Here is a 17,905-nt window from a genome sequence, read left to right as displayed (position 1 = left end):
TTTTAAAAAAATCACTTGTGAAATAAGTCATAATTTCGGTGCTAAATATATAAGAATTTTTATTTTTAAATTAGAAATGGAAATTAATATTTCTTTTTAAAAACATCTTTTAAAATAATTCTTAAATTTAATTTTGAAAATTAAATAAATTTAAAATTGTTATTATCATTGAAATATTTTAAAAGTATTTTATATAATTAATAAAAAAAAATTACAGTCAAAACTAAACTAAAATATAGTTTCTAATTATACTTTGAGTTAACTAAAATTTTAATTAACTAATTTTGAAAATATATTTTAAAAAGATTCTAAAAGATATTTGATAGATTTTCTTAGACATGTCTTTAAGATATTTATTAGTATTTCAAATAAAATAAAAAAATATTACAACTAAGTTATGTAAAATCTAATAAAATTTTTAAGGATGGTTCAAATAAAAAAATCACACATGAAATAAGTCATCACTTCTATTTTAATAGTATAGATTAACTAATTTCGAAATTATATTTTATAAAGATTCTAAAAGATATTTGATAGATTTTCTTAGACATTTTTTTAAGATATTTATTAGTATTTAAAATAAAATAAAAATATATTATAATTAAGTTATGTAAAATTTAATAATTTTTTTTAAGGATAGTCCAAATAAAAAAATCGCACATAAATAAGTCATGACTTTTATTTTAATAGTATAGATATTGCTAAACATATATGTAAATTATATAAACTATGAAAATTATTGTCGTAATTTCGCTGAAGTTATTAGAATTCCGTCTGCTATTGATGGAACGGTAACACCTAATTCATTTTATTTTCGAAACAAGACCGTTTGGTATTGATAATATATCATCAATCATGTTTATTTTTTCTATTTTCTAGTGTGGAAAGACCATTTGTTTTTCATTATTTGTCATATTCTTCTATGGTATAATTTGTTCCAAATCAGTTTCACTAAAAACAGTCTTTAAGAAAATTTAAAGGGACTAAAATCACATGCAGTTGAAAACCAACAACTTCAGTATATATGCTGGTCACTCAATATAAAAAGCCCATGAGCCAAATCTTGACACCGTAAATCTTTTCCATTCACTCAAGGGCCCGTTAAGTAGTGATAAGAAAACAGCGGCCTGGATTTTAAGTGGTTAAGAACCCATTTTTTCCTCTGAGAAACTTCATTAAACCAATAGTTAATCCATCCTTACGACAAAAATCATCAGTAAAAAGATGCAAACCAACCAACAAAGCCACAATAAGATCAAAGGCTAATAATACACAGAGACAATAGTACAATCAGATTCAAAAAGATCCTTAAGCCAAAGAGGTAAGTAAGGTTGCCAACGGTCTTCTTTAATCACAGTTTTGCTATCAAGAAAGCTCCAAGATTTGTTTTTCTTGGTTGAATGTTCGATCCGAGTTTGGAATCTTAGCCAAACGCCTGAGAATGGTTTTAAGTGGTTAAGAACTTAAGATAGTGTTATAAACAAACATATTAAATAGGGATAAGCATATGGTATTCCGAGACAGCAAATTCTAAAAGCAGATCCACAAGAAAATATATGCCACTGTAAAAATTTGTGGCAATCCGTGAATGGAGTCACACGTAATCAAAGTTAGTTAGTTCGCCATATGTTTCCAGTAGACTTATATAGCCGCCATTATATTTTTCAAGGCCATCTACATAATGGACGTAGGATACGTCCGTGGTCGATATGACCAATGTTGAAATTAAATTCTAGACAAGTGTTTCTTTGTCAGTTCGCAGGTGTGAAAAAATCGTGTGCGCTAAAGCATTGCTAATATCACCAAGTCATTTCACAACAAAGATCTTTATTATTTAAACACCAAACTTAATAAAATATTAAGGGATAGGTATCAAATTATCACATACTAAACACCTCCTTAAACATCACCACAGACTAAGCAGTTTACATACGACAAAGCCACAACGTAACTACTGATAACTGACATTAAGACAACTAGAAACCCCAAAACACCATATCATCAAGCCTCTCGTTGGTCGGACTATTCCCACCGTGAACCAGCAACCCTTTCTCACCATTCACCACCGCAACAGCAAACGCGCACCACCCACGCGGGCACGGGTTCTTCCCTTCCTCAGTACCATCAACAACCTTCTCCCACACCAACGTCTCCGTATCAAACTTGTAAATATCTCCAGACAACTTCCCAGCTCCCATATGCATCAGCTCATGCGGCTCCTCCTCACCACCGTATATCACAATATACTTCCCGGAAGAAACCGCCGGAAACACACTTCTCGCCGGAGGCACGTCCCCGGTAGTCTCCACGGCGGTCCACTGACCACTAACCAAATCAAAACAATGGATATCACCCAATTCATTACCGTCAAAACCAAACAAGACCCAAACTTTCCCATCCACAACCACAAGCCCCGGCGCTCCTCTCCCTTTACAAGCCTCCCCAGCCGCCGGATACTCAACCCACTTCCGATCAACCACGTCGTAAGCATGCAGCGTGTTCACACGCCCCTTGGCCGTAACACCACCAAAGACGTAAACTTTCCGGTCGTCGCCGGCCATAGAGTGGTAGCTCCGACCGGGAAGCCCTTCCTCGACGGGAGACAGCAACTCCCACTTGTTCGCCACCGTGTCGTAGGCGTGCAAGCCGTTGTATTTGCGAGAGTCGTCGCGGCCGCCGTAGACGTAGATGGTGGTGCCGATCGGGACCATGGAGACCCCGAAACAGGGGAAAGGAGCGTCCCCTGTTGCAGGGGCGATGGACCATTCTTGAGTGTCGAGATCGAAAACGTAGAGATCGTTGTCGATGTGGATCGTCGGTTTAAGCTCGCCGCCAAAGCAATAGACTTTGTTCCCGACCACGGTGATGGCGTGTGAGCTTCTTGGTCCTGGACCAGCTCCTTTCTGACCCACCTGGTTAAAAAACAATCAAAGATTATAACTTTAATCGGTGTTTCGATTATGCAAAATCTTATTACTATTGAGGATTAAAGAGGCAGATTGATTATAAAAAAGGTGAAATTTTTACCTTAACCCATTTGTTATCAGCCACAGGACTCATACTTGCAACTTCGTTCCTCGCAATTTCAGGGAATAAAAGAAAAGATTTTTTTTTTTTTTGATAAATTGTTGTGACTTTTGATATTGATGATGCGTGTACTTTATATAGGCAAGCGCGGTATCACATCACCACAAGATAAAAATTCAAAGTGAATTAGGATTTCTTAAGACACGTTCCACAACTGGAGATACGTTACCATCTATAATACTGTTTCTTTCCTTTTCTTAATTGTGATAACTTCTATAAACGTATTTTAAGGAAAAGAAAATCTGATTACGCAAGTTCAATACTGCAATGCATTTTTATTGGTTAAATACAGCAAATGACAATGCATGTTCTTTTGTGACTTTATTAGCTAAGAAATTTGAAAATGTAGCAACTTTTTGTAGCTTCACAATCATAAATACATATATATTTTCTGACCCAAAACAGGAAAAAAATAATAATAAACAAAAAAAGTCGTAGTTTCTTTTATTTTCTCTCGTTGATAGATTATTCATGTATAGTCATAGTTCCGGATAAGAACCAACGAAGATATCACAACAACTGTTTTTGGAGACAAGGCCAAACCATTTTTCCAACAATAATAAAGTATATGCCACATTCATGATCTCTAGTTGCTTCTTCACGAACTCTTAACAGAGATGCACATTGAGTAATTCGATGGAAAAAGATATGTATTCCAGACGGTAGCTCACATGTCGTGCGTATCTTCGTGGCTCCACTTCGGTGAGGGTCACATGCCACTTCTATGTTTCTGAAAACAAACAAAGAGATGAAAAGCTGAAAGTAAAAGAAACAAAAAAAAAGAGGGGTGACTCAGGAGATGAACGTGGACGATATTGGCTAGAATCTGGTCAATAATCCAGGCTACATTCGAGCCACGTTTCTTTCCGATTTCACACTTTTGCTTACTAGTATCTTCATATATATACGCAATTATTTGTTTGGTATCTCCCCGAGCAGTTACCTCTCTTCGAACCTTTTTCTTGTCTATTTCATTACATCATGTGATTAATGTTTCTTTAATACTAACTTTAGAGTGACCTGTGACTTGGGATGAAACTAGCGGTGTAGATCAAATAGAACATTATAGGCAGAACTTAAGATTACTGCATATTGCTCGCAGTTATTGTGGAATGAATGATACAAAACAATGTTTAAATTGTAAAAAGATCACTAGGTAATAACCCGCGCCTTGCGCGGGATGTGATTATTAGTTTTGTTATTTTTAATAAAAAGGCATTAAATCTTTTTAATCTGGATATTGGTTCGGTTTTAAGTTTCTTTTTTGGGTTTTTCATCTTCTAAAATATAACTATTATTTTAAATTAATATTCATTTTCGTTTATTCGGTTAAAATGTTTGATTTTTTTGATTTTTCCCGGTAAACAACAAAAAAATTAATATTATTTGTTTATATTCATGTTATGGATTTTAAATAGTCGTCATGTCGAACCAATAGTTTCATATTATAGTTTTTAAACAAATAATAGTTTAAGAAAAAAAAAACTATTAAAACAAATCATTTCACTACAATTTTGTCGGTAGTGAAAGAAACATTAAGAAAAAATATTTCAACTTTCAAAAAATTAGATACTTCAGTTGTTGTGAATACTTAGTTATAAGGTGCTCACATCAAGGTGCACATGTATGTATATGTAAAAAGTGTATACAAATAGTTGACAAATATATAAAGATATTGTTAATTAATATTAAATGAGTTTTTTTATTCAAAATAATAAATGAAAAGTAAAACTAAAATTAATTTAAAATAAAAAGGCCTTGCCATTAGTCATTTTTTCATATAAAGAAAATAAAATTGTATATGTAAATAGGGGTTGGCACAGATCGAATATCTGGGTATTTGGAAGCATTCGTGTCGATTCGATCTTTAGCCACCTAGATATTCGGTGACTCGGATATCCGAAATGTTTTAGAATTTTAAAGAATATTCGATTTGATCCGTAAATAAAATAAAATAAAATTTTAAAAATCATTGAAAATTTTAATAATAACATTTTATTACAAAAATAAATCATTATTTAAATTTTTAAATTCTAGTACCTAATATAATAAATTTAATTCATAAAAATATTGTAAAACTGATATAAAGTATAATATATATAATTCTTTACATATATGTATATAAATCCATATAACAGATCAAATTAGATATATGTTCCTAAATGGTATTTGTGATTTGCTTTTTTTTATATTGTATTTTAGTATTTGATTTGTTTCGTAGAGTTACGGATATCCATATTTTTTTGTTCAAATAAAAACGGATAACGAATCGAATCAAAATTTATGAATATTTTGCTCAACTTTATTTGTAAACAATAAAAGTAATATATATATATATATAGTTTGGCTTTTGATTAGTTATCTATTTTTATTTGAACCAAAAAATTCAGAGTTCTATTGGAACCATGTATGTGAGTTTTATATTTTAAAAAAACGCAAAATACATAGTGTGAACACATTTATGAATATAGTGTGAACGCGTTAGCATATTTATTATCAAATCATTGTGAGACTGCCACGTGTATTATAATGTGAATGCATTTATTACAATGCTTCTCTTTTAATATATAAGGGATTATAAACCGACGTACATAGTAAATTCATTAAGTTGGATAGTGGCCTCCGTCCATATATAATGTTCACATTTCATTTATACACTGTATCTTGTTATGCTCATATGCTGATATACTGCTTAGTTTGAGTTAGCTTGCCTTTAAGCGAATTTATTTTAATATAATCTGTAAAATACCATACATTTTGGAGATAAATCTAATACATTAAAAAAATACCATACATTTTGGAAATGAAAATCTATATTAAAACCTTTATTAACAATTCATGGTTATTAACAAAGGAACAAAAAACTATAAGTTTTTTCTTGATTGCAAGGAAAAACAACGGATGATATTTGAAAGTATTGGAACATAATTGTCGTGAGGCGTTCACCTAGTTCCTTGAGAATATTGCCAAATAAGATTTATTGGAATAACAAATCAATTTAAATAAGACAAGTAAAAGTAATCCAAATAATATATAGAAAATGACAATAACTAGAAGAGAAATACAATTTTGCAAGAGTGTTGTGAACCTGAAAGAAAACTTATTTGTAGAAGAAAAAGAGAAGGAAGTATAATGAATTTTATCAAGAGGAATGAAATAAATAATAGGAACCACCAATGAAAAGAAACAAACTGTCAACCTTTATTTCGGGATCATCCCAAGAGTGCCTACGTTAATTCACAAAGAACCTTTCACAGAATATGCAATGTAATGAAATTTCACATTTGTTTTCCATCCTATATAAACCCGACCAGTAACTACTACTGATTCATATCAGATAATTTACACAACTATATAACTCATTTCAATTCTCTTATCAAAGATGTGGATCAACAAGTTTTTCTTCCTTCTTCCAGTTGTATGCATGGCCGTGTTCAGTACAGCTCAAACGGTTCCTTCGCAACCTCCACAGGACCCATCAGATTGTTTGTCATCGCTGGAAACTATCCCGGACTGCATTCCAGAGATATTCAGATCGATAATAAGTGGACAGATCGGGAGTATTGGACACTCTTGCTGCCATGCCTTTTTGGGTATCAGTACCGAATGTGCCTCCCATGTGTTTGTCTTCGCTCCCTTCTTCCCTCCGACTCTAAGGGATCATTGTTCGCGACATTACTAGTGCCTAACTCCTTTCGAGTCTTTGTCTCAAGGGGTTTATTTTTATCATTCTGCATGTTCTAAGGCCATACATAATGTTTCTGCTTAATAGAAAAACAACAACTCCTTATTAGACATAAATATTAACTTCCATGTAAACACTCCGACCATCTTTATCCATATATATTTCTTGTTAATATAAACATCCGGGACAACTAAATGATAATAAAGATCTTTAGGATAAACCTAAATCTTAACCAAAGCCACAAAAGTATTGATGGTTTGGTGATACTGTGATAGTAGAAGATATTTTTTTTTTGTGCTTCAAGCTCAAAGTATATTTGGCATAGAATATTATTCTTTAAATTCAAAATTTTAAAAGCTGATTCGCTCCGATAAAAGAAAAACCAAATACATAAAAAATTATAGGGAAATTAATAAAAACATGGACAAGTTTGGTTCCTCACACTCACAAAACCTCTGTTTCTCCTTTGAATTTGGCTGGTAACGTTTTAAAACGACGGATAATACCCATAAAAATGTGTTAGGGCATGATTATCGGCGTTTTAAGCCAAAGTTCTTAGCAAATTATGTTTAAAAATAAATAAATAATAATGAAAAAAACGGAGAACGTTAGTTAGTTAAGGGATTTTTTCACCGCGTTCTTATTGCCACGCGTCGTGACGTGATATGATTTCAGGGCGGTGAGGGTTAACCCCGGTTCGCGATGGAAATCCCTTTCATCTTCTTCACTTCTTTTCTCTCAACTATCAACGGCGAAAACCATGGATTGTTGTGGTTCTCCGACGATTCAAGGCGAAATCGAAGCCTTTCTCGTTGATTTTGCCCAGTAGACACTGATCTTCGCCGCGTCCCTTGTTCCCTTCTTCTCTCTCGTCGAATCGAAGTCTTTTTCGTTGATTTGGTTCAATAGACTCCGTCTTCCGCCGCGTCCCTTCTTCCCTGCTTCTCTCTTCTCTCTTGACGACGATTCAAAACGCCTCTGGTTCTCCGCCGATTGGAAACCTACGAAATCAAAACTTTTAACACCTCACGGATCTCCGTCACCAATCTTCGTCAACAATAACCTAAGGACCAAAATAACTCCCACCAATAATCCATGTTTTCTTTAAAAGTTCTTAAGATTGTCATTAACTACAAATAACATTAAAGAAACACTAAGGACCTTCAATCTAAGACCATGCGCAGTAGGGGTTTTAGTTAGGTTCATGGGCTCGAGTTCTAAGGGGCCGATGAATAAAAGAAAATAAAAAATGGGTTCGTTTTGATGAACCGGGCCTTGCGAGTGATACCGTATGAAGCGGGTTCAAGCCATGCGTCGGGTGTTGATTTGCTGAACGAAAGCGCGTAGAGGAGGAGGAAAGTTGGGGTTCGACGTGTATCGCCTCATTTGTTCTTCTCCACCAAAAAGCTAGGGTTTTTTTCTGAGAGGCGATATTTCGTGCGACTTCGTCTCCCGGAGGTTTTCTCGTTCTAATCGACGACGGAGTGTCTTCTCCACTTGCTCAGGTGAGTATCGAGTAGATTGAGGGTTGAATTGGTTCGATTTTGTGGTGGAAACTCGAAACCGTTTTCTCGGATTTCAATTCAAAATTGGGGCTTTCGCGTTAGGGATGTAAATCGAAGTCTGGGTTTCGAATAATTGCTGTAAATCGTCATGGTCGTTTCATGTATGTGTGCTAATAATCTGTCGTTAATGTGTGCTAATAATTGCGATTGAGGGTTCACGGTTTGTTTAAAACTCGATTGTTGCAGATGGAAACTCCCCGAGAACCTCATTTCTTCAAGCCTCTTCTTCCTGGTTTTCAAAGTGGCGTCGCAATACCACTTGACTTCTACTCAAAACACATACAAGGGGCTGAGATCAATAAACCATGGAAGCTAAGATCGGACGCTTCAGATCAAATTTGGGAGGTGATCCGAGAAGGCAGGACACTCACCAAAGGTTGGAAAGAGTTCACCGAAGCACATGATCTTCGAATCGGTGACATTGTCATCTTCAAACACGAAGGAGACATGGTCTTTCATGTGACTCCTTTTGGTCCTAGCTGTTGTGAGATTCAGTATACACATCCTCACATCGTTAAGGAAGAAGCCGACGCGGATGATGCTCCTACTTTCTCATACGACTACTGCTTCTTGGCTGAGGTTACTCCTACAAATCAAAAGGACGACAAAATGGTTCGTAAAATTTAGTTATTTATTTGTTTCTAGTACTGCTTCTTGGCTGATGTTATGTATGTGTTTGTAGTTTCTTCCTGTGGAAGCTATGAGGTGTGGTGCTTTGAACCAACAATGCAAAGAGGTCAAACTTGTCAACAAGGAGGGAAAGTCATGGACTGCGCGCTTCGGATTTAGCGAATCAGACGGCGCATATTACATCAGCAGAGGGTGGAGAAAGTTCTGTCGTGATAACAGATGCACCAACGGAGATTTGTTTGTGTTCAACGTGGTTGGAGACGGGACGACAACTCCATTACTGTGTGTATGTCCGGAAAGGAAGGAGTGTACTGAACTACTGATCAAGCACTTCAGCAGAATCGATGGTAAGTCTTCTCATTTGACTTGTTTGTGTTGTCTATATCTTCAATGTTACTACTTTGCTTCTGCTTTAACTTGTGTTCTCTTCTTCTACAGGTAGCATTGCTTCTACCTCACGAAATTAGATGGCTCTTTTGCGGTCTTTCCTCTCTATCATCTTAACTTGTTTCTTTTTGTTTCATTAGCAACTTATCAACTTATGTATTTCGGTTTGTAAAACTTGAATGGTTTTTCTATGTGAACTTTTATCCTAAGTTAAACATTCTCGAACTTAATTCCTTTGTTGAATGCGTAGACTGATCATCGAACAAAATGTTTCTATGAATTGAATTTAAGTTAAGAAACAACATAAAATTTTAAAACATAGCTTTTCTACATTTGAAAACACAAACCAAAACTTAAACTCCAAAACTAAAACATAGGTTGAATAAAATGTTTTCACAAATTTTATAATATATTTTAATATTTTATTCATGTATTCTGAATAATTTTAATTTTTTTTTTAAAAAAAATATTGTTATTTTATTCTTATGAACTTCTTCTCCGGGTTCACTAATGCAGAAAACTACAAATTCGAGTTCATAACTGTTCATGGGCCCACAAAAAAATATTAAAAAAATTTGGTGAACCCCAAAGTGGGGTTCACCAATGCTCATGCTCTAAGGACATGGATAATGTTGCCCTTACTTCTATCTTCTAAACAAACAAGTAACTGGAATATTACCATATTGCCCTCAATGAGAATATCCGTCGCTGACTCAGCTCAACTGGGACCCGCTTATGTGTTTTGCAAAGTGATTATCCGCCGCACAGAAGTATCTCCTCCACATACAAAGCAAGCATTTTTCCGGCGATAGCATCGGAAGAAAGTTCGGAAAAAATGGAAGGACTTGTTTCCTTTCAGCCCTTTCCCTCATCCGTCATTCAACGGCGGCTCTCCACGGTCTACCTCCATAGACTCACCAGATCCTCCTCCTCCTCTTGTGCTCCTCTTCGTGCTCAACAGGTTTCCTTCTCTTCCCAATTTCACATCTTCACGATCTTCTTGTCTCTCATGAAATCGTTTTTTTTTGCTTGTTGAACATGGAAGACGTGATGTTTGAAGACCCTTTGTAATTGTGTTTGATAAAGTTAGCAGCTTTTTTCTTTTTGTTTCTCTCTCTGTTAGTCTGGAATCACGGGAGGTTCCGAAAGTGTTTCTTCGGCGTTGGAGGGTAAAGCAAGTGAGCAAGAAGTGGTTATTTACCAGGATGAAGTAGTTGCTAGCCAAGGTATAAGGATAAGGAGAAGACCACTTACTGGACCTCCATTGCATTACGTTGGACCTTTCGAGTTCCGGTTACAGAACGAGGGTAACACTCCTCGCAACATCTTGGAGGAGATCGTGTGGCACAAGGATAAAGAAGTTGCTCAGGTATCTTCTTTCTTTCCTTCCTTCTTTCTTTCATCTCATTGAGTTGTGGTCTGATTCAAAATGTGGTGACTATATTTACAGATGAAGGAGAAAAGGCCTCTCTATACTCTGAAGAAGGCTCTGGAAACTGTTCCTCCTCCTAGAGACTTCATTGGTGCTCTTAGATCTGCTCATCAAAGAACCGGCCTGCCTGGTTTAATAGCTGAGGTCAAGAAAGCTTCTCCCAGCAGAGGTATCCTCAGAGAGGATTTTGACCCTGTAAGAATCTTTTTTCTCATCTTGTTACGTGAGTAAGTTTTGGGATTGAAAGAATTGCTTATACGGGCTTGATATCGTAGGTTGCAATTGCTCAAGCTTATGAGAAGGGTGGAGCAGCATGTCTTAGTGTTTTGACTGATGAGAAATACTTCAAGGTAATACCGTCAAGAAGTGGAATCTCTTAAGTGTGTAACAGCTTTGCATTCTCTTGACATGATTCTGTTTTCATATGATATAGGGAAGCTTTGAGAATCTGCAAGCTATAAGGGAGGCTGGTGTAAAGGTTCTGGCTTCCTCTGTACCTGTTCAGATACGTTGTCATACAATTGTGATATTAAACGTTCTGATGTCTTGTTGTTATAAAATGCAGTGCCCTTTGCTTTGCAAAGAGTTCATCATAGAGGCATGGCAGATATACTATGGTAGAAGCAAGGGAGCAGATGCAATTCTGTTAATCGCTTCTGTGTTACCTGACCTTGACATCAAATACATGATTAAGATTTGCAAAATACTTGGAATGGCTACTCTTGTTGAGGTTTTGAACTCCCTCCATATATGCCTCAACTACTGCTTCTGCCTCTTCCTGATCCAGTTAATGTGTCTATGATCACTTGCGTCTAGGTTCATGACGAAAGGGAGATGGATCGCGTTCTAGCAATTGACGGAGTTGAGCTCATTGGCATCAACAACCGCAACCTAGGTAAAATCTTGAACCAGACATCCTTTATAACTAGAGGTACAATCCTCTTCTTGATCTGTTTACCACTCTTTCTTGCAGAAACGTTTGAGGTAGATATTGGTATCACAAAGAGGCTCCTGGAAGGAGAGCGTGGTGAATTGATCCGTCAGAAAGACATCCTCGTAAGCAATATTCACTTATGCCTTGCAGTTGTAGTCTTATACACATCTCACTCAACTTGTCTTTAACATGGTAGGTGGTTGGAGAATCAGGGTTATTCAGTCCAGAAGACATTGCATTCGTACAAGAAGCCGGCGTCAAAGCAGTAAGCTTCCATCCACACACTTCATGGTTCAAGATATATTGCTGAAAATACTTATCATTCATCTTATCAACTCCCTTGTGGTTTACCTTTTTCCGTTGTTAGGTTCTAGTCGGTGAATCACTTGTTAAACAAAGTGATCCGGGGCAGGGAATCAGCGCGCTTTTTGGAAGAGATGTCTCAGGATGAGTTTTTGTGTAGAGAAACTTTTTGTATAGAGAAAAGCTTCATTGTTTCTCCATTTAAGCCCCTTTCAATGTGCAGAGCCTTGTGCCTATACATAAATGTCTGTAACAATTTTTCCTTTGATACATATACTTTACAGAATCATTCGGACGTTTTGGTAAATTCTCAAACAGTACGTCCTGGACTAAGCATTAACTTCTTCTTTTTTTTGACATCTGACAGCATTAACTATGGAGGAAAATTGGGTTCATAATGAATAACTGAGGTCACTTTTGACCAAAAAAAAAAAAGAATAACAGAGGTCACCAAATACGAAACAGAAACCAAGTTCATATATAATTTAACAACATCAAACAACGATCACTCTCCTTTATTGAGAGACCAACTAATAGCAAACTTGAAGTGCAATAGTTGAAAGAGATACGCCGTCTTATCCACCACCCTGAAAAAAGTAAACACATGGGAGGAGTATCATGAGTTTTATTATAGGTTCCTTTTCCGCATTCTCTTGTCTTCCATCGATGGACAATACTCAACAATGTGAGTTACCTGGATTCATAATGCATCAAACAAGTTCAAGAACAAGAGCAGAAGCACCTCCTCCTCCGTTGCACACTCCTCCCACACCGTACTTGCCGTTTCTATTCTTTAGTATCCCAAGCAATGTGATTAGAATACGAGCCCCGCTGCAGCCTAGAGGATGTCCTAAAGACACAGCTCCTCCATTTACATTCACCTTCTCCTGTTAAATGGCAAAAAAAAAACACAATCCATGTTTATGAAACCATAGTATATTGACTGAGAAGATGGTGTGACCGAAGAGACTCAATGGTGCAAAAAATAACTGACCGGAGTAATCCCAAGCAGCTTTTGATTTGCGAGAGCCACAACCTGTGAAAGTCAGTTCAGTCAAAAATAGCCTTTCCAAATATTAATCTATTCTTTAGGGGAATAAGACGAATTTTCTTACAGCAAATGCTTCATTGATCTCATAGTAATCGACTTGAGAAGATTCCAAACCAGCATGTGCAATAGCTTTCGGTATTGCAAGAGCAGGAGCAGTAGTGAAAAACTCCGGTTCCTGCATGGTTTAGGTCTCACTTAGTGACTGGAATAAGACATCTAAAATGTTGTATTTAAGAAGTGAAGGCAATAATATATAAGTAATGTACCTGAGCTGCATCACCATAACCTTTAACTTTTGCGAGTACTTGAAGTCCTAGCTGAAGCGCCTTCTCTCCACTCACTAGGACAAGTGCAGCTGCACCATCGCTGTCAAGGGGAGGCAAACTTTACTTAAGCAAAAGACAAGTGGCAAGTCTAAACAAGATATATGTAAAAGGTTATATGGGCCCTCTTAAAGATTAGAATATATTGGTCATCTAGGGGAAGAACCTTATGCTAGACGCATTTCCAGCTGTAACAGTGCCTCCATTCTCCTTGAAACTTGGACGGAGCTTCCTCAATTTTGCAGCATCAAACTGAGACATTAAGACACTAGTTTAGACTTTAGACATCTTCTTTCGGATTAATCTAACCATCAATTTATTTTGTGACGTGTAATGACTCATACATAAAAGATACCGATGCCTAAAATCTTATGCAACGGGTGAGTAAGGAGAAGGGAACATATGTCAGGGCATTAATGCATAATCAATATAAGCTAAAAGGGAACATAAATCACCTTCCCAAGACCTTCGTCCTTGTCAACAATGGTTGATGGCCTACCCCTTCCTCCAGAAACTTCAACCTGTACGACCAATTTCCCGTTACTATATTCAGCATGTATATGTCATTAACAAAACACACAATATAAAAATATACTAACCGGGGTGATTTCCCATGTGAAGGCACCAGCTTCCTGGGCAGCAATACCACGTTCAAAACTCTGAACAGCGTAGTCATCCTGCATATAACATATTCATCAGTAGCGCAGACCTATCAACACTAGCTAATTGTTTTGAGTTCCGATAAAAAAATAAAACCTACTAACCATTTCTTATATTCTACTAGAGAGGCAAACTATCAACGTTAATAATCAAGACATCCAGAACAAGAACTAAAGACAAGTGGAATTTTACAGAGGGTCTATCTAGTATCTAACCAATAATAAGTTAACGAAAACAAATATTGAAAACCATCACGATTGTTAATTCAAGAAAAATGAAAGAACAACATACTTGTTGCTCCCTTGTTATCTGAAATTTCTCAGCGCATAACTCTGCACAGCTTCCCATCCCACAGTCATTATAGACATCCCATAGTCCATCCTTTAACATTCCATCTACTAGAGAATCATGACCAAACCGAGATCCTTTCCTACATAAATATTTTTTTTGAATCAGAAACAAAAAATTAAACGATTGCAGAATCATATCATTATTACCTTGCTTCAGCCAAATATTTTGGTGTATTCGACATGCTTTCCATGCCACCCGCTACGACTACATCATTGATCCCCAATTGAATACTCTGAGCAGCAATCATTACCGCTGAAACCACCCAGACAAACATTGTCTCCCTCGCCTTAAGAGATTTAAAATACAAAAAAAAACAAACAGAGCGCAAAGTAACTCACCTTTCATGCCTGAAGCACAAACCTTGTTAACTGTTGTACAAATAACAGAGTTAGGGATCCCTGCACCTAAAGCAGCCTGACGAGCAGGAGCCTGACCCAAATTGGCACTAAGAACATTGCCAAACACAACTTCTTGGACGAGAGACGGGTCAACGTTTGCTCTCTTCAAAGCAGCTGAGAACAGTAAAAGCAAATTCAGTTATATAAGCCTACACAAAGACATGATCTGTTTTAAAGCAATCATACCTGCAATAGCTACGGATCCAAGCTTTGTGGCGGGTAAAGACGAGAGAGAACCGAGAAAGCCACCCATTGGAGTTCGTGCAACACCAACAATGCAAACATCTGTAACAACATTAGTTTATAAGAACATTCTTACACACATCATGATGAATCAGGAAGACAAGAGTGTGCTACCTCTGGGATTGACGGAATCTGCTGTGTGAGCCATCCGAAATCTACAAAACGGCATCGAATTAAAGCTTTTAATCCGGTAAGGACTCAACAAGGGAACCATAGTCAGATTAGATAAGATTAACGAGAAACTGCAGAGAGATCAAAGGGATCGCTTACTTGATTCAACAATGTAACTGGAACAGAGAGAGAGTCCTATTAAAAAAACAGAGTGTCTTCGTCGGTGAATAGCGAACGGTTACTAGTCTATGAAGAGCAAGACGACGATAACAACAATGAATAGCAACACGATAACTACGATGAAGAGCAACACGACGTCTATGTGATGTGATCTCTTTCAAAAACAAAAAACAAAAAACAAAAAGACTTGACCCACAAAAATATTTAAAACATTATATTTAGGGCAAATCTCCAAAATAACACATTTCTAAGTTTATATCACAAAAATAGCACTCAAAAACTAAAACGACCAAAATAGCATTTTATCTTTTGAAAAATTTAAATTTTTTTATTTTTCAAAATTTGAAATCTTATCTCCAAAACCTCACTTCTCAACTCTAAACCCTAAAACCTAAACTCTAAACCCTAAATTCTAAACCCTAAACCCCACTTCTTGAGTGCTATTTTTGTGAGTTTTGGCCTTGATTGCTAGTTTGGGAACAAAAATTTGATTTATTGCTATTTTGGTCTTTTTCTCTTATATTTATCCAATCGAACCCTTTCTTTTACAAATAATTACAAACCTAACCCAAAATTTTAGTTATTTACAAAAGTAACTCTTTTTAAAAAAACTCAATTACAAAACCCTCTCTCTCTCCCAATCCCCTGTCTTAATAAAACTCCGCAGCGCCGCCGTAAAAAAAACCAAACCTTTCGACGAAGAATGTCTACCGGAGAGGTAGCTCAGATAGAGAGAGGCACAAGAAAGAGGAGAGTCGGCGCAAAGAACGGCGGGAAGAAGAATAAAAAGTTCAAGACTTTACCTCCTTCCTCCTCCAACAGGTTCAAGCCTTCAAAGAAGGACCAGAAGCTCTTCCAGCAGAGAAGGCGAGGCTACAACTCCGACGAAGAAGAAGAAGATGAATCCAAGAAGGCGCCGGAGGTAACCATTCGCGAGAAGATATTCACTGATGCCAACATGGGTCCCAACTACGACGAGGTTGAGGAGGAAGAAGATGGGGAGGACAAGGACGAGGGTTCCGATGGGGAGGATCACGGGGAGATTCAGACTGGTATCACTAGGTTTGGTAGTGAGGATGGATGTAATGCCTTTAGAATGGCTTTTAAGTCTATCATGAAGAAGACCAAAGGAGAAGATGAATTGGTGAGCTTTATTAATATTAGTTTTCATATTCAGACAGGATAATTCGTAAGTGTGTAATGAAATGGTGTTTGGGTTTGTGGAACAGGGTCCTGTTTTGTCAGCACATAAGAATCTTATAGCTCAGAAGCTAGCTGAAGAGGAAGCTGAGAAGAAGGCTAAGGGTCAGGCTAGAAAGGCGAAACATTTGGTATGAGTTTGATTGCATTTATTCATTGTTGTTTTCTTTTACTGTATGTGTTGAGTTAATGATGATGACTCGCTGAAACATTACAGGTTGCTGAGAAAGGACATGTTAAACCTGCAAACCATTTGGAGTCCCATGAGAAGATTCTAATAGGTGTTGCCACTAAAGGAGGTATGGTTTCTTCAGTGATGAATAGTTCAGTGAACTCTCTCTCTTTCATATTGTTTGGTACTGACTTTGTTTTCCTTCATGAACTCCAGTGGTGAAGCTTTTTAATGCTGTAAGTTTGTTTCTACTTCTTTTTTCCATTTGTTTAGTCCTCTGAGAGAGTGATTCCTCTGATTCAAGACTTTTTATTTTCAAACAGGTAAACAAGGCTCAACATGCTCAGAAGGGTTTGAATGCTTCAAGGGAAAAGGACTCTAAAGGTAGAGGCTTTAGATGTTGATCTTTATCATGAATCTATGTGTGCTCCCTTGTCTTGTTTGTGGCTTCTAAATCTGTTTTGTTTTTTTTTTCCTGTTGGAACATCCATCAGTGTTAAAGAAGCGAAGAAAAGAAGCATTCTTCTCGGAGTTAGGAAAAACATCGAGAACAGACTCCAAGGTTTGGCATATTCTAATATTGCCTCTTACTCTCTCTTTGAATATTCTTTATCTTGACAGTTTTATATGTTTTTATACCATCACCTTTAGATGCACTTATATAAGCAAGTTAGTATAGTGTTCTTACTTGATTTGGCTTCTATATAGATATTAACGGAACGATTCAATTTCATAAGTGAGAGCTGTTAGCTATAAGTGTATTCTTGGTAATTTACTGATGAGATTCTGTGGGATGGTACAGGCTCAAAAAGCTTCAAATTCTAATGAAGACGAAGCTCCTGCGTGGGCTCCTCTACGTGATAATTACATGTTAGCAAACCCAAAGCTCAAGGACTGGGACAAGAAACAGGTATCATTCATTCTTACCCCACAGTTCTAGAAATACCTTTCTTCCATACACTCCTTCTCTGAGAATTGTAATTTTATTGTCTACAGGAAACAAACGAGGGAGATGATTTTGCCGCAATGTCAGGAGATGAAAGTTATGAAGACTGAGCTACCACTAATTTATAGTACAACCAGAGCTTCTGTTTGATCAATATGAATGAATTCAGTTATTTTGATAGTGCAAAAGGAACTTGAAACCAAGATAATGCAATATCAAAAGATTTAACAAAAGCAGTTATGATTCT

General features: G+C 36.6%; 6 protein-coding genes across 9 annotated transcripts; 4 read left to right on the top strand and 2 right to left on the bottom strand.

The window, feature by feature from the left end:
* Window positions 1–1,811: 1,811 nt before the first annotated feature.
* On the bottom strand, window positions 1,812–3,274 carry LOC103874933 (nitrile-specifier protein 5). Its single transcript, XM_009153370.3, has 2 exons — window positions 3,028–3,274; window positions 1,812–2,912 (listed from the first exon to the last, which is right to left on the bottom strand). Exons 1-2 carry the CDS (start codon window positions 3,058–3,060, stop codon window positions 1,977–1,979), a joined length of 969 nt encoding a protein of 322 aa, XP_009151618.1. The 5' UTR covers window positions 3,061–3,274; the 3' UTR covers window positions 1,812–1,976.
* A 2,992-nt stretch (window positions 3,275–6,266) lies between these two features.
* Window positions 6,267–6,950, top strand: LOC103874934. The gene has a single exon (XM_009153373.3). The coding sequence runs from the start codon at window positions 6,470–6,472 to the stop codon at window positions 6,767–6,769; it is 300 nt and encodes a 99-aa protein (XP_009151621.1). The 5' UTR covers window positions 6,267–6,469; the 3' UTR covers window positions 6,770–6,950.
* Window positions 6,951–7,964: 1,014 nt separating this feature from the next.
* LOC103874935 (B3 domain-containing protein REM9) lies at window positions 7,965–9,590 on the top strand. 2 transcript variants are annotated; one of them, XM_009153374.3, is made up of 3 exons: window positions 7,965–8,949; window positions 9,020–9,314; window positions 9,406–9,590. In XM_009153374.3, the coding sequence occupies exons 1-3, from the start codon at window positions 8,524–8,526 to the stop codon at window positions 9,432–9,434; spliced, it is 750 nt and encodes a 249-aa protein (XP_009151622.2). In that variant the 5' UTR covers window positions 7,965–8,523; the 3' UTR covers window positions 9,435–9,590. The 2 variants fall into 2 exon arrangements, with proteins under 2 accessions (XP_009151622.2, XP_033129710.1); XM_033273819.1 differs by having other exon boundaries at window positions 7,969–8,277; window positions 8,524–8,949; window positions 9,020–9,545.
* A 410-nt stretch (window positions 9,591–10,000) lies between these two features.
* On the top strand, window positions 10,001–12,364 carry LOC103874936 (indole-3-glycerol phosphate synthase, chloroplastic). Of its 2 annotated transcripts, XM_033273795.1 has the most exons (11): window positions 10,001–10,315; window positions 10,478–10,723; window positions 10,805–10,981; window positions 11,062–11,136; window positions 11,220–11,264; window positions 11,352–11,516; window positions 11,603–11,681; window positions 11,760–11,842; window positions 11,917–11,985; window positions 12,088–12,202; window positions 12,238–12,364. In XM_033273795.1, the coding sequence occupies exons 1-10, from the start codon at window positions 10,190–10,192 to the stop codon at window positions 12,169–12,171; spliced, it is 1,149 nt and encodes a 382-aa protein (XP_033129686.1). In that variant the 5' UTR covers window positions 10,001–10,189; the 3' UTR covers window positions 12,172–12,202; window positions 12,238–12,364. The 2 variants fall into 2 exon arrangements, with proteins under 2 accessions (XP_033129686.1, XP_009151623.1); XM_009153375.3 differs by having other exon boundaries at window positions 12,088–12,363.
* A 35-nt stretch (window positions 12,365–12,399) lies between these two features.
* LOC103874937 (acetyl-CoA acetyltransferase, cytosolic 1) lies at window positions 12,400–15,568 on the bottom strand. Its single transcript, XM_009153376.3, has 14 exons — window positions 15,320–15,568; window positions 15,164–15,204; window positions 14,993–15,091; window positions 14,747–14,920; window positions 14,555–14,660; window positions 14,349–14,487; window positions 13,997–14,074; window positions 13,853–13,918; window positions 13,564–13,649; window positions 13,341–13,440; window positions 13,139–13,249; window positions 13,018–13,059; window positions 12,718–12,910; window positions 12,400–12,610 (listed from the first exon to the last, which is right to left on the bottom strand). The coding sequence occupies exons 2-13, from the start codon at window positions 15,195–15,197 to the stop codon at window positions 12,734–12,736; spliced, it is 1,212 nt and encodes a 403-aa protein (XP_009151624.2). The 5' UTR covers window positions 15,198–15,204; window positions 15,320–15,568; the 3' UTR covers window positions 12,400–12,610; window positions 12,718–12,733.
* Window positions 15,569–15,873: 305 nt separating this feature from the next.
* Window positions 15,874–17,903, top strand: LOC103874938 (RRP15-like protein). Of its 2 annotated transcripts, none has more exons than XM_018652608.2 (8): window positions 15,874–16,484; window positions 16,570–16,671; window positions 16,758–16,839; window positions 16,929–16,948; window positions 17,036–17,096; window positions 17,207–17,274; window positions 17,515–17,619; window positions 17,705–17,903. In XM_018652608.2, the coding sequence occupies exons 1-8, from the start codon at window positions 16,044–16,046 to the stop codon at window positions 17,726–17,728; spliced, it is 903 nt and encodes a 300-aa protein (XP_018508124.1). In that variant the 5' UTR covers window positions 15,874–16,043; the 3' UTR covers window positions 17,729–17,903. The 2 variants fall into 2 exon arrangements, with proteins under 2 accessions (XP_018508124.1, XP_009151625.1); XM_009153377.3 differs by having other exon boundaries at window positions 15,912–16,484; window positions 17,515–17,622; window positions 17,709–17,903.
* The last annotated feature ends 2 nt before the right edge of the window (window positions 17,904–17,905 follow it).

This window comes from Brassica rapa, chromosome A06, assembly GCF_000309985.2.
Source record: "Brassica rapa cultivar Chiifu-401-42 chromosome A06, CAAS_Brap_v3.01, whole genome shotgun sequence".
Lineage (NCBI taxonomy): Eukaryota > Viridiplantae > Streptophyta > Magnoliopsida > Brassicales > Brassicaceae > Brassica > Brassica rapa.
The sequence above is the reverse complement of the archived record's forward strand: the minus strand, read 5'-3'. Positions and strand labels throughout refer to the sequence as shown.

Bases quoted from the DNA above. Each gene is read 5' to 3' on its own strand.
- LOC103874933 (XM_009153370.3), bottom strand. From the start codon at position 3,060: ATGAGTCCTGTGGCTGATAACAAATGGGTTAAG. The intron at 2,913-3,027 runs GTAAAAATTTCA...TTTTTTAACCAG, and splicing joins CTGATAACAAATGGGTTAAG to GTGGGTCAGAAAGGAGCTGG.
- LOC103874934 (XM_009153373.3), top strand. From the start codon at position 6,470: ATGTGGATCAACAAGTTTTTCTTCCTTCTTCCAGTTGTATGCATGGCC.
- LOC103874935 (XM_033273819.1), top strand. From the start codon at position 8,524: ATGGAAACTCCCCGAGAACCTCATTTCTTCAAGCCTCTTCTTCCTGGT. The intron at 8,950-9,019 runs GTTCGTAAAATT...ATGTGTTTGTAG, and splicing joins ATCAAAAGGACGACAAAATG to TTTCTTCCTGTGGAAGCTAT.
- LOC103874936 (XM_033273795.1), top strand. From the start codon at position 10,190: ATGGAAGGACTTGTTTCCTTTCAGCCCTTTCCCTCATCCGTCATTCAA. The intron at 11,137-11,219 runs GTAATACCGTCA...CATATGATATAG, and splicing joins CTGATGAGAAATACTTCAAG to GGAAGCTTTGAGAATCTGCA. The intron at 11,265-11,351 runs GTTCTGGCTTCC...TATAAAATGCAG, and splicing joins TAAGGGAGGCTGGTGTAAAG to TGCCCTTTGCTTTGCAAAGA.
- LOC103874937 (XM_009153376.3), bottom strand. From the start codon at position 15,197: ATGGCTCACACAGCAGATTCCGTCAATCCCAGAG. The intron at 15,092-15,163 runs GTAGCACACTCT...ATGTTGTTACAG, and splicing joins AGATTCCGTCAATCCCAGAG to ATGTTTGCATTGTTGGTGTT. The intron at 14,075-14,348 runs GTATGTTGTTCT...TGTTATATGCAG, and splicing joins AGATAACAAGGGAGCAACAA to GATGACTACGCTGTTCAGAG.
- LOC103874938 (XM_009153377.3), top strand. From the start codon at position 16,044: ATGTCTACCGGAGAGGTAGCTCAGATAGAGAGAGGCACAAGAAAGAGG. The intron at 17,097-17,206 runs GTAGAGGCTTTA...AACATCCATCAG, and splicing joins AAGGGAAAAGGACTCTAAAG to TGTTAAAGAAGCGAAGAAAA. The intron at 17,275-17,514 runs GTTTGGCATATT...GGGATGGTACAG, and splicing joins CATCGAGAACAGACTCCAAG to GCTCAAAAAGCTTCAAATTC.